The sequence below is a fragment of the Podarcis cretensis genome (assembly GCF_951804945.1).
Source record: "Podarcis cretensis genome assembly, chromosome: 17".
In the NCBI taxonomy this organism is placed as follows: domain Eukaryota; kingdom Metazoa; phylum Chordata; class Lepidosauria; order Squamata; family Lacertidae; genus Podarcis; species Podarcis cretensis.
This window is the reverse complement of record NC_137187.1, coordinates 10,032,902-10,046,707: the sequence shown is the minus strand read 5'-3', so window position 1 is coordinate 10,046,707 and position 13,806 is coordinate 10,032,902. Positions and strand designations below refer to the sequence as shown.

Sequence of the window (13,806 nt, the reverse complement as noted above, 5' to 3'; positions counted from 1 at the left end):
ACAGATTGGATACTTTTATTTACAAAACCATATATACAACACACAACCCCAGGTCCGGGTTTTCTTTCTCACCTCCCCATCCTGCTATTTTAAATATATATAGGCAACATCCTCAACTTGAGGAAGCAAAGCTCTCTGGAGCATGTGGTGCCTAACTGTAAACAAGCCATTTTTGCTCTTAGGACTGGGCTCCAGGAGAGAAAATAAGACACATAAGCAACAAGGGGAGCAGTATAAATTTGATCTAATGCTGTGTGATAAAGGCAAGTCCAGGCCACTGAGCTAAGGTACAAGGTAGGCAGTCTTGGCCCCAGGAACTGTGTAAACAATGGCAAGTCCAGTCCCCTCCCCAATCCCTGAGTCTTCAAGCACAACTTTTGCATTTGAAGGGACCCCTTATTGCTAGATAATGGCTTTACCGGCAGAATGGTTTCAGCTCTGCTTATAATTTTAAGTACACCTTGCTTCCTTAGTCACTATGAAATGCGACGGGCAGAGTGGCTGCTGCGGGAGTAGAAACACAAGAACGAAACAAGAGGTGGCGAGACAGAAAATGAGAGAGAAGCAAGGAGTTTGCATTTTAAGCGTTGGCCACTTCTCTGGCGTTAGTATCTGCAGGGAGCCTCGTGGAGTGTTGCTTTCTGCATTGGGAAGCTCAAGTCCCAACCTGTGCGCTATGGGGCACAAGGAATGTTGGTGGTGCACATGCTGCAGACTCTGCCATCAACTCTCAGAGCCCCAGGCCTATGCTTGCTGCGCCACTGCAAGATCGCCTCAGTCTGTTCCCCTTCTCTTCTCCTTGTTCTGCTGGGCTCTGTGGCGTTGGGTTCAGTGACAGCTTGGTGATGCGAGACCCCCATCACTCTTTGAAGCCTTGGATGCTGCACAGAATACGCTTCTGGTGGCCAGGAAGAGTCACACCCATTTGCTTCAAGTCCCTTGGAAAAAACAGGAGGGGAGAAAGATTAGCTGCCTTGTTTAGCAGGTGAGGGACGTGGGTGGCACTGTGGGTTAAACCACAGAGCCTAGGACTTGCCGATCAGAAGGTCAGCGGTTTGAATCCCTGCGACGGGGTGAGCTCCCGTTGCTCGGTCCCTGCTCCTGCCAACCTAGCAGTTCAAAAGCATGTCAAGTGCAAGTAGATAAATAGGTACCACTCTGGTGGGAAGGTAAACGGCGTTTCCGTGCGCTGCTCTGGTTTGCCAGAAGCGGCTTAGTCATGCTGGCCACATGACGCGGAAGCTGTACGCTGGCTCCCTCAGTCAGTAAAGCGAGATGAGCGCCGCAACCCCAGAGTCGGCCACGACTGGACCTAATGGTCAGGGGTCCCTTTACCCTTTACTTTTACCTTAGCAGGTGAAGAGAGATTGAGACTGCTAGACAAGCAGAGGGTTTCATAAAGCTGTAGCACCCTAAGAAACCTCTGTCCCCTTTCCCCACGACTTGTTGGTTTTTTTATTAATAAATTTTATTAGTATTTTCCACACAACAACATGAAAAATATCGAAAAATAACAATACACAAAACACAAAGACCAACATACAAAAAAAAACACAAATCCATATCTTACAATAAAAAGAAAAACAAACATGGTCTTTCCCCACCACCTGTTATGTGTCCTACCAAAGTCCATTCCTAGAAATTCAGCTGAGCTGAAGGCACAGACCCAGCTCAGAAATATCACCATTTCCAGTTGCTGTCTCACAAGGTGGATCTGGCAAAACTGCAAGTTGGGAGTCAGACAACATATTTTAGAGCGCTTGGAGGTGTTATGACAGATCCCAAAAAAGACATGTTAATTCACTGGGAAGGTGATAAAAGAGCTTCAGGAAGCTGAATTTGTAGGACGGCAAGCACAACGCAAAACTATGGGCAGAACCTGCAAAAGTGTCACTCTGCTAAAACATAGTATACCCTCCGTAAAACTAAATCTACTAAGATGCACAAATACAATCTTACACAATGCAGCAATTCCTTAGCAGTGTGATGGATGCCAGCAGTTATCTTAACTGTCTCATGTGAATTTTGGTATGCTGATGCTAATTCCTTGGTTCCATATGATTATTTTCATATGTGTCCAGTATTTTGGTATGCGTTAGTGATTTTATCTTATGCTCTTAATAGAAGGCCATGCTTATTACTTCTGCAAATATTTCTTACATATCCAGCTTGCCAATGAATCCTATGCCTGCTCACTAGGGAGGAGGTACCATTGAAATCAGTTATTGAGTAAACCTTTGCTAGGATCTTTTTTATCTTGCTGACTTCTCTGGCCAGCTTTTGCAGATTTTTGAAGCCTTACAGAAACCTATACAGTGGTACCTCGGGTTACAGACGCTTCAGGTTACAGACTCCGCTGACCCAAAAATAGTGCCACGGGTTAAGAACTTTGCTTCAGGATGAGAACAGAAATTGTGCAGCGGCGGTGCAGAGGCAGCAGGAGGCCCCATTAGCTAAAGTAGTGATTCAGGTTAAGCACAGTTTCAGGTTAAGAACGGACCTCCAGAACGAATGAAGTTCTTAACCTGAGGTACCACTGTAAAACCTGTTTCACCAGAGTCAATTGTGAGGCAGGAGGGAGTAAATGAATAGGTAAATTGCCCTATTCAAACCACCTTCATTTCTGAAGGCGGGGGGCGGGGGGGGGGGGCGGGAGAACCACCCTGCTTGTTTTCAGCCTCACTACCAGCCCACATACAAAATGAGATTGTGATGGAGACGGCTCTAGCTCAGGGCTGGGGAACCTTTGGCCCCCATCCCCATGTTGTTAGACTCTCAACTCCCATCACCCTTGTTGATGCTATCTGGGCCTGACAGCAGCTGGGAGTCTGACAACATCTGGAAGGCCAAAGGTTAACCAGGCCTCTTAACTCACATATTCTCTGCTCTCCAACAAAGCATTACTGTGACTCTTTCTGATTATGCTCTGACTTAAGCTGTTGGTTCTCTGCCTGCTTTTCAACCACAGCAACAGACTCCGTTGGGCAATCATGAGCTAGATCGAAGGATCTATCTCACTCTTGTCTTTACAAGCAGCAGGAGAATCTCTCTCTCTCCATCTTCTGGCCAGGATTTTGGCCTTTTATTGGCCCTCCTCTCGTCCTTGAATTATAGCTTAACACAGAGGAAGTGAGCACATGAAACCTTTTCCTGGTCACTCGGCCTCTGCACCATGAAAGGCTGCGGTATCTGCTCGATGTCTGCACGGAACCCAGCTACAAGAGAGCAGGGTGAGAAAAGAAGCTGGCAACCCTAAGAACAGCTATAATGAGAAGTGCTTGTAGAGGGGTACAAGCTTGGTAGTTAAGGAATCAGCGGACAGGCAGAGAGATAGAGAGATTCTTTTGCTGATCCTGTGCATATGAATTTCTTTGTAAAGGTAAAAGGACTCGTGGATGCTTAAGTCCAGTCAAAGGCAACTATGGGGTTGTGCTCATCTCACTTTCAGGCCAAGGGAGCCGGCGTTTGTCCACAGACAGCTTTCTGGATCATGTGGCCAGCACGACTAAACCGCTTCTGGCGCAACGGAACACCGTGACAGAAGCCAGAAAGCACAGAAACGCCATTTACTTTCCCGCCACAGCAGTACCTATTTATCTACTTGCACTGGTGTGCTTACAAACTGCTAGGTTGGCAGGAGCTGGGATGGAGCAACGGGAGCTCGCCTCATTGCGGGGATTCAAACCACTGACCTTCTGATAAGGAAGCCCAAAAAGGCTCAGTGGTTTAGACCACAGCACCACCCACGTCCCTGAATGTCTTTGTATGCTGTAGGGAGGTGCAATAGACACAGTGGCACCTAGCTGCATGTCCTCCCTTCCCTCTCCTCTCTTCTGCCCTGGAAGAGCAGAATCCCAAATTCAGGGTGCCCAATGCTTACTCGGCAGAAAGCTCCAGGACGGATTCCATGGTGTTCAGGCCGGCAGTGCGGAAGTTGATGATGTAGCGCTTCATGCGTATGGATTCCAACCACTCTGGGATAGACCGATAAGGAATCCCATCGGAGCCACTGCAGCTGGGGAGGCGGAGCGTCACCCTGGGGATTGATAGGCATTTTCAGACCTGATGGAACACTTAAAATGAAGACCAGTGCCCCCCCCCCACTTCTGATGGAGCTGGAGAGAAATGTCTACCCTTTACCCTAGGAGTCTTGGTTGACTGCAAACTTGACATGAGCCAACAGTGTGACGCGGCAGCCAAAAAAGCCAATGCAATTCTGGGCTGCATCAATAGGAGTATTGCATCTAGATCACAGGAAGTAATAGTGCCACTGTATTCTGCTCTGGTCAGACCTCACCTGGAGTACTGTGTCCAGTTTTGGGCACCACAGTTCAAGAAGGACACTGACAAACTGGAACGTGTCCAGAGGAGGGCAACCAAAATGGTCAAAGGCCTGGAAACGATGCCTTATGAGGAACGGCTAAGGGAGCTGGGCATGTTTAGCCTGGAGAAGAGGAGGTTAAGGGGTGATATGATAGCCATGTTCAAATATATAAAAGGATGTCACATAGAGGAGGGAGAAAGGTTGTTTTCTGCTGCTCCAGAGAAGCGGACACGGAGCAATGGATCCAAACTACAAGAAAGAAGATTCCACCTAAACATTAGGAAGAACTTCCTGACAGTAAGAGCTGTTCGACAGTGGAATTTGCTGCCAAGGAGTGTGGTGGAGTCTCCTTCTTTGGAGGTCTTTAAGCAGAGGCTTGACAACCATATATCAGGAGTGCTTTGATGGTGTTTCCTGCTTGGCAGGGGGTTGGACTCAATGGCCCTTCTGGTCTCTTCCAACTCTATGATTCTATGATTCTACCCAGGGCGCGTTTATGGCATCCCATAGACTGGCATGGGGAAGCCGCTGTGGCACTTGATGCAACCCAGGCTGGCACTGATGCCACGCACACATTGAAGGGCAGGGTACAATTCTGCAGAAGTGCTCCAAAAGCACAGAATGCGAGGGTGTGTACAGAATTCAGCATGCAGGGAATAAGCCCAAAACAAAAGAGATTATCCAGCTATGCATAATTGGACCTGGCAACATCTTTATCCAGTTTTAGGTGCCAGGCAAATCCTTTCCTCCTGAGCTTTGGCCCCTTAATTTGAAGGGTGGCATTGCCTCTTCTAGTGGGGTGGGACCTCTGGTCCTCTCTTTGTGTTTTTAGGTTTTTAATGTTGGTTTTTAATGAAAGCCACTTTGAATTAACTTGGTAAGAAAAGTGACTAACAAATAATATATATAAATACAGTGGTACCTTGGTTCTCGAACTTAATCTGTTCCAGGAGTCCATTCCACTCCCAAAACTGTTCAAAAACCAAGGCGCGGCTTCCGATTGGCTGCACTCAAGCGGAAGGAAGCCGCATCAGACGTTCGGCTTCCGAAAAACGTTTGCAAACCGGAACTCTTACTTCCGGGTTTGCAGTGTTCGGGAACTGATTTGTTCGACAACTAAGCCTTTCAAGAACACTGTAAGACCGCATGTAGAATTTAGCTTTTTTTTTTATTCTTCCCCTTTGTGTGTGTGTGTGTGTGTGTGTGTGCCCGTGTGCATGCACACAAATTTACACAGCTCTGCCCCTTAAGTATTGCCCTGCATATCACTTACCTGGGGTCAAAGTCGGCTACAGTTCGAAGCAAATGTGGACTGGAGATGAAGTGCTCTAGCTGAGCGAAGATCTCCCGGAAGCGGGGCCTCCGGGTCCGGTCATATGACCAACACACCTTCATGATCTCATAAAGGACGGATGGGCAGTCCACAGGTGGGGGGAGACGATACCCATCCTCTATGCTCTTCATCACCTGTTCCAGGTAAAACACAAGATCACTGTGAACAGGGCAAACATTCCTTAGAACACAGCTACCAAAGAAGCTGGAGTTGAGGGCCACTTTCTCAGAAGCGTAATGTCTAAATATTGGGAAATCCTTTGGAATTGGAACTGCCACATTTAATCCATTTGATTAATTCGTTAAAAACGTATAAGCTAAGGAGGTCACCACATTCTTCTGTTAAAAGTAATTCCGATACAAGTTGAACAGCAAAAGTTATGAATGAGTGGCATCTTAGAAAATGCATCCCTTTCTGCATGTTTGAGAAGGAAAAATACTTGCTAAAGGAGGGATGCTGCTACTGTATTAGATGCACGTCATTTGAAAACAGTGTGTGAGGTTCCCTTCTAAACTGCTGGGCCATATCCAAAACTTGAGCTTTGCTGGTAACAAGAGTTTCCTCTCCCTCCCAGGGCTTCACACTTAACTTTTCATCTGCTCTTTCTAGGGACTATGTCTGAGTACGCAATTTTCCTCTGGAGCTCTTTAAAGCTCAGTCAGAGCAAGCAGCAATCCACAGAAAGCCCGAATTGACGTTTGCTCCAACTGAGCCCTAAAGAGCAGGTTTTTGAGGGGAAAGCTTGGGGCAAAACAAAACCACACTCAGACACTGAGCTTTTAAGCACGGACCTGTGCCTGGAAAGAGCAGAGAGAAAGTAGATAAGCCCCCTGTCCTCTCCAGCCCCTAGTAAAGGTAAAGGGACCCCTGACCACTAGGTCCAGTCGTGGCCGACTCTGGGGTTGTGGTGCTCATCTCGCTTTATTGGCCGAGGGAGCCGGCGTACAGCTTCTGGGTCACGTGGCCAGCATGACTAAGCCGCTTCTGGCGAACCAGAGCAGTGCACAGAAACGCCATTTACCTTCCCGCCGGAGCGGTACCTATTTATCTACCTGCACTTTGACGTGCTTTCGAACTGCTAGGTTGGCAAGAGGAGGGACCGAGCAACGGGAGCTCGCCCCGTCGCGGGGATTCGAACTGCCAACCTTCTGATCAGCAAGTCCTAGGCTCTGTGGTTTAACCCACAGCGCCACCCACGCCCCCTCCAGCCCCTGCATGCCCCCAAAATCAGCTTCAGGGGGTTGGGAGATCCTCCAAAGTGGATTTGGGAGTGTGTGGAGAAGAGGAAATGGAAGCCCTACTGCACCCACAGATTTATGCTGGCAGAGCACTGGATGCAACCCATTGTTTTTTCTCCTATGCAGATTTAATCAAATTGGTTAATGTACTGAAACTCATCACAAATGGATCTCAGTTGGGGTGCCCAACTATGGCTTCTCCCTTCAGGAAAGTAGGAAACGGAATTTTGGGCCATGGGGAAATCTGGAAACGTGTTCTTTATTACAATCTATTCTAGTTCAGCTCCAGCTCTGCTAATCCAGGAGGTGGTTTCTTTGCTCAATAAGCGTTTCCCTTGACCCTCTTACCTCCTGATTGGTCATATCCCCATATGGCTTGTCGCCATAGGACAGCACCTCCCACATGACAATGCCAAAACTCCAGATATCACTGGCTGAGGTGAAGATTCGATGGGCAATAGCTTCAGGCGCTGTCCATCGGATAGGGATCTTGCCACCCTGTTGAAAAAGAGGTTGCAACTGTGAAATGGAAACTACGGTTTGGCTATTCAACTGCAATCTAGGAGCCCACAAAGCCACTCCCTTCCTCCTTCCCCGGGGTAGAAAAAAGATGTGAAACACACACACGTAAGTAAGCAAGCAAAATGCGGCGTTGTTGCCAGGAGCTCAAGCTGGTGTTCCTTGGAACCTTGGATCATAAAGTTTCCATTTTGTTTGAATGTAGCAGGAAGTAATTTATCAAGATGCAGAGGGCAAAATCCAGGTTTCTTGACAAAATTCTCTAATGACATAGAGAAGAGAGTAGCCCCCAACCCAGCTAGACTTAGACCTCCTGAGAAGGCAAATGCCCAAGCTTCCTTGAGGTCCAATATTATCAATTGCCTACTTAATTAGAGAGTAGGATATTAGTAGTACTGGAAAGCATTAAACCTCTTTTAGCTCAAACCTGGAAATCACTCTTCCAACATCATCCTTTCATACCCATCAAGCCCCTCCCTTCTCAAGTCTATAATGGTCCTGGCCCTATTTGAGTCTCCACGTCCCAGTTCTTTAAAGTATGTTAGATTTCTGGCAGACATCCCAGCCAGGGTCCTGTTGGATGCTCATCTTCATACCCTTGGACCCTGGTGCCCATTCTCTGACAAAACTGAAAAGGATTGGTGAAGTTCTCCTCTCTGACTACATTTCTGACTTCAATCGTCTTCTTCCTTCTGCCTCTTCTGAAGCCAAAGTCATGTTGTACAGCCCCTTCTTCCTCTTTCCCTCTCAGTTCCTAGAAAGTTTTCCACTGTTCAATTACCATTTTTTTTTGGTACTTTTTAAAAATAAAACTTTATTTCTGAGAATGCTCTGACTTGGTCTGTGTTACTCCCTTAAGTACTTTATTCAGGCATTTCACTATACCCAGTCTAAACAATCAGAAAGTTACCTGTCATTTGGCTCTTTGGAGTTTTGAGTAAGTGTGCTAGTTTTGACCCAGCACTACGAGACAAACAGCAGCCTGTCTTCTGCTGGCACAGAGCCAAGGTCACACGGGGGCGGGGGGGCGGGGGGAAGTTGCCTTAATACAACAACTGACCTAAATGTCCCAGTTATTTGTGCGTCTTAATATATCACCAGCTAAACATCACAAATACTGATATATCACAATGTCTGAAATAAGGATGGAGTTATGAGGAGAGGCATTGGCTGGCTTCACAGTTTTCCCCATATTGTGATTTTTGCGTAGCGCACACACACACACACACACATCAATATATTGCCAGGTCAAAAACTATGAAACCAATATCACGATATGGACTTCAAACCAGTTTTGGATAATATATTGATACATCGCCCAGCCCTACCCCCTACTTTATTAATCTTGTTTTCATAATTTTACCTTCGTTTCGTAAGTTCCCTCCACATCGTTTTCTAATATCCGAGAAAGACCAAAATCTGAAACCTTGCACTGAAGGTTATGGGACACCAGAATGTTGCGGGCCGCCAGGTCCCGGTGCACATAGTTGCGGTCTGACAGGTAGGTCATTCCCGAGGCAATGCCCTGCAGCATCGTCACAAGCTGCACCGAACTGAACTTGTCCATGTTCTCCTGAAACACAAACACAGGCACATAGAAAAGTCTTCTCACTGTGCTTAGCCGCTTGTTTCACAGTGAAGAATGCAGTTTCGGAATCGTCGTGGCAGTGAAATGTTATAGCCACAGCTTGTGTCCCACCAAAAAACAAATACAGTTAAATACACTTCGAGTTGAGCAAGTTCGAGTTGCGCTCCGTGGCTACCTGGAAGTAACGGAGCGTGTTACCTCCGGGTTTCGCCACTTGCGCATGCGCAGACGCTCAAAATGACGTCACGCGCATGCGCAGAAGCGGTCAAAAACGACACGCGCATGCGCAGACGTGCAGTCGCTAGTTACGTTTACCTCTAGATGTGAACGGGGCTCCAGAATGGATCCCGTTCATATCCAGAGGTACCACTGTACAATGCGCAACAGTCATCGACTGTGGCTTGCCAGCCCTTTGCTTTTAGTCCCAGACAGACCACAAAATCTTGGGGGGAGGGGGCTGGAGTTCCTGATGGGCTGGTGGATATGGCTGATGGGTCTACATTCAGCCCAGTCGGTCACAACTTATCCAGGCTCAGTTCCCAAGAATATCCAGCTGTTTGAGGTAAGAGATTCCAAGGTGGCTAATATAAATTAAATCTTATCAAATTAATCTAAAACAACAACAAACAAACCCCAATAATGCTAAAAGAAAACTGCAGAAAAGAGCAATGGCAAGAAAAACTGATGAGCTACACAGAGTTGGCAAAGTTGACAGACAAACTACATGAGAAGGACAACCGTGGACTTCAAGGAAGAATGGGAACTTTTTACAAATTATCTAAAAAGTCAACAAAATGATTTGGACTCCTTGGCAGGTTTTGAATAAACATCCACAAATTTATTAGTAGAATATAAGATAGATAAGGCAACAATATGTACAATTTTACAACATGAAGAGTATAATATGTGCAAATACCGTATTTTTCGCTCTATAAGACGCACCAGACCACAAGACGCACCTAGTTTTTGGAGGAGGAAAACAAACAAAACAAAAAAATTCTGACTCTCAGAAGCCAGAACAGCAAGAGGGATCGCTGCGCAGCGAAAGCAGCAATCCCTCTTGCTGTTCTGGCTTCTGGGATAGCTGTGCAGCCTGCATTCGCTCCATAAGACGCACACACATTTCCCCTTACTTTTTAGGAGGGAAAAAGTGAGTCTTATAGAGCAAAAAATACGGTAAATCAGAGAGGGGAGCTGAAGGAAGTCCTTAGTGGGTGGGAGAGGGAGGGATGGGGGGAAATAAAAAGGTGTGTGTAATTGGATATATTGATTATTTGTTCTGTTAAAATTATTTAATAAAAATATATTTAAAAAAAGAAAATAAAAAGTAGCAAGAAGAATATAGAGAATATAATCATGGTTTTAAGTTTTAATCCATGGTTTTAAGTTTGGTGATAAGTTGCAATTCAGCAATTCAGTTGCAATTCAGCAATTCAGTTGCAATTCAGCAATAAGTTGCAATTCAGTTGCAACTTATCACCAAACTTAAAACCATGGAGAGTCCTGGTCTGAACAAAGACCTTGGATTCTTATCTCATTATACATGACAAAGCCATTTTTCACCTTCTCACCCCTTGCTTTTTCCTGTAAGACCTATTGCAGTCGTTAAGAGTCGTCAACAGGCTCATCACAGCTATCTGCCAATCACCCATTCCCACCACCCTTCTGAGTAATACCCCTCCCCACCTTCTCACTATATAGAAGGGTCTGGAAACTTCTGTTTCAGTGTATCTGAAGAAGTGTGCATGCACACGAAAGCTCATACCAAGAACTGACTTAGTTGGTCTTTAAGGTGCTACTGGAAGGAATTTTTTTTTTTTTGTTTTGACTATGGCAGACCAACACGGCTACCTATCTGTATAGAGAATATAAACACAGATAGAAATGAAAGCCGTATTAAAAGGTTGGGAGAATAGGATTATTTTTGTCTGAGGCCTGAAACGTAACCAAGTGAGCACCAGTGGTGTACCTCTGGGGAGACTGTGCTCATTCCCTGCTTGAGGGCTTCTCACCGGCATCTAATTGGCCACTGTGAGAACAGGATGCTGAGCCACAGATGAACCCTTAGTCTGATCCAGCAAGGCTCCTCTTACGTTCTTACATAGGGTGCATCGCAACCAGGGTCCCACTATAGAAAAAGTCCTAGATGCCTAACTTCAGAAGGCAAGGGCACCCAGAGAAGAGGCCTCTGAAGAAGACCACATAGTTTCACATGGAATAAAGCAGCCCTTCAGATATCCTGGTCCCAGGCTTTAAAGAGGTCCCTAGATCAATGCCAGAAACCATGAGCACTGTCAGACAAAAGAGACAAGTTTCCTTTCCTGGTATGCCCCACAGAGGAACTTACGGTCTTCAAACAAAAACATCTTGGAGGTCCCAGGCCACGGAGAGGTTAGGCTGGCCTCAACCAGAGCCAGGGCTTTTTCAGCTGTGGCTCCGATCTGGTGGAACGTTCTGTCACAAGAGACTAGGGCCCTGCGGGACGTGACATCTTTCCGCAGGGCCTGCAAGACAGAGCTGTTCCACCAGGCCTTTGGCCAGGGCACAACCTGACCCCCTGCTTTGGCAATCCTCACAGAGCCCAATGGTTGCCATTAATCTGTTTTGAATTAATTTTATAATGAAATGATTTTAGAATCTTTTATCATTTTACTGTTGTTAGCTGCTCTGAGCCTGGCTTCGGCTGGGGAGGGCGGGATATAAATAAATAAATAAATTATTATTATTATTATTATTATTATTATTATTATTATTATTATTTCCTCTTCTAGGCCTAGTTATCATTCAGGTGGTAAAGCTCTGGTCAGGCTCCATCACTTCGTAGTGGCATTGGGGAATGACATGGCTAAATACTCCTCCATGCAAAAATAAAAAAGTGCGCATATAGAAAATGATTTGGCAGGGGGATGGGTTCTAGCTGAGCCTTCTTTCTCCAACGTGCTCATTTTCTTAGGCTGAATTTCCTTTTGCATGGAGTCTCCACCTTCAATCTGAATTAATACAGCTCTGATACAGCTTTACCAAGTGGCGATGCCTAAGTGGCTGACGAAAAAGGACTCACCCGTAAGAAGGTGTCCAGAGCCCCATTTTCCATGTACTCCGTGATAATCATCATTGGGTGTCCTGGGAAGAAAAAAGAAAAGAAAAGAAAATTACTAGTGCTGCTCTCACCTTCCTTCCCATCGGCTGGCAGTGGCTCTCTGGGCCTCCCCCCCCAAAACCAAAAGGAAAAGTCATTTTAACCTTTTGAACACATGAAGCTTCTGGTCCCTCTTGCCCAGTTATTGTCTGCTATGCAGCCCTCCAAGCTCACAGGGCAGGGATGATTTATATTATTATTATTATTATTATTATTATTATTATTATTATTATTGATGCGGGAGTTCAGAAGCACATCAAAGTGCAAGTAGATAAATAGGTACCACTCCGGCGGGAAGGTAAACGGCGTTTCCGTGCGCTGCTCTGGTTCACCAGAAGCGGCTTAGTCATGCTGGCCACATGACCCGGAAGCTGTATGCCGGCTCCCTAGGCCAATAAAGCGAGATGAGCGCCGCAACCCCAGAGTCAGCCACGACTGGACCTAATGGTTAGGAGTCCCTTTACCTTTACCTTTACCTTTAAGTATATAACCTTTAGAAGACATCTGAAGGCAGCCCTGCGTAGGAAAGCTTTTTAATGTTTGATGTTTTATTATGTTTTTATGCATGTTGGAAGCCACTCAGAGTGGCTGGGGCAACCCAGTCAGATGGGCAGGGTACAAAAAATACATATTATTATTATTCTCATTAGAGGTGCCAAGGACTGAATCTGGTAGCTCCCACATGCTGCTCCAGCACCTTCCACAGAAGCCTCACACTCACTGGTGATTCCACGTAGTGAAAACCGTCCCATTCCACCACCAGGCACTACTGCTCCGTCATGGCTGAGCCCTTACGTTTTGTAACGACTCCTTCCAAGCGGACAATGTTGGGGTGATTGAACTGGCCCATGATCGTCGCCTCGCGCAAGAAGTTCCACCATGTTGAGTCTGAGTAAGTTGACTTCAAGGTCTTGATGGCCACGACGACACGTTCTTTCCCTGGGAAACGCAGGTTCCCACAGTAGACCTCCCCAAACTCGCCTGTGGAGCATTCAGAGGAAAGAAAAAGCGGGTATTGGGGATATAGAAAAAGGGGATCTCCTGACCACAGAGAGAACAGGAACCTCATGATACGCACCTTCGCCAATAACAGTTTCCATGGTGACAACGGATGGGTCTAGTTCTTTTGTGAATTCTAGGACTCCCCTGCTGGGATCGTCATAGGGCTGGAGGTCTACGTATGGCTTCAACCAAATCTCATCTGTAATAAAGAGCCATCGCTGTAAATGATTTCTGCACAAAGGTTTTGAGGCTCTTTCGGTACAGTAAGACGCAAGAACTCCCCCGGCCCACATCACAGTCCTGAACGTATTGGCTTGGGAAAGTAAATCTCGCTGTGTAAGGTTGCGCTGTGGGTTAAACCACAGAGCCTAGGACTTGCTGATCAGAAGGTCGGCGGTTCGAATCCCCGCGACGGGGTGAGCTCCTGTTGCTCGGTCCCTGCTCCTGCCAACCTAGCAGTTCGGAAGCACGTCAAAGTGCAAGTAGATAAATAGGTACCACTCCGGTGGGAAGGTAAACGGTGCTTCCGTGCGCTGCTCTGGTTCGCTAGAAGCGGCTTAGTCATGCTGGCCACATGACCCGGAAGCTGGACACTGGCTCCCTCGGCCAATAAAGCGAGATGAGCGCTGCAACCCCAGAGTCGGCCACAACTGGACCTAATGG

The 13,806-nt window shown here is 46.6% G+C and overlaps 1 protein-coding gene across 1 annotated transcript in view; it reads right to left on the bottom strand.

Annotated features, from left to right (window-relative positions):
- EPHA1 (EPH receptor A1) overlaps positions 1-13,806 on the bottom strand; it is an 88,791-nt gene continuing 74,985 nt past the window's right edge. Inside the window, exons 11-18 of the mRNA XM_079959250.1 lie at positions 13,220-13,342; positions 12,937-13,122; positions 12,064-12,125; positions 8,778-8,987; positions 7,244-7,393; positions 5,598-5,791; positions 3,881-4,036; positions 1-938 (exon numbers count right to left, since the gene is read on the bottom strand). Coding sequence (XP_079815376.1) covers positions 860-938; positions 3,881-4,036; positions 5,598-5,791; positions 7,244-7,393; positions 8,778-8,987; positions 12,064-12,125; positions 12,937-13,122; positions 13,220-13,342 — 1,160 coding nt within the window. The 3' untranslated portion in view covers positions 1-859. The remainder of the gene's footprint in view (positions 939-3,880; positions 4,037-5,597; positions 5,792-7,243; positions 7,394-8,777; positions 8,988-12,063; positions 12,126-12,936; positions 13,123-13,219; positions 13,343-13,806) is intronic.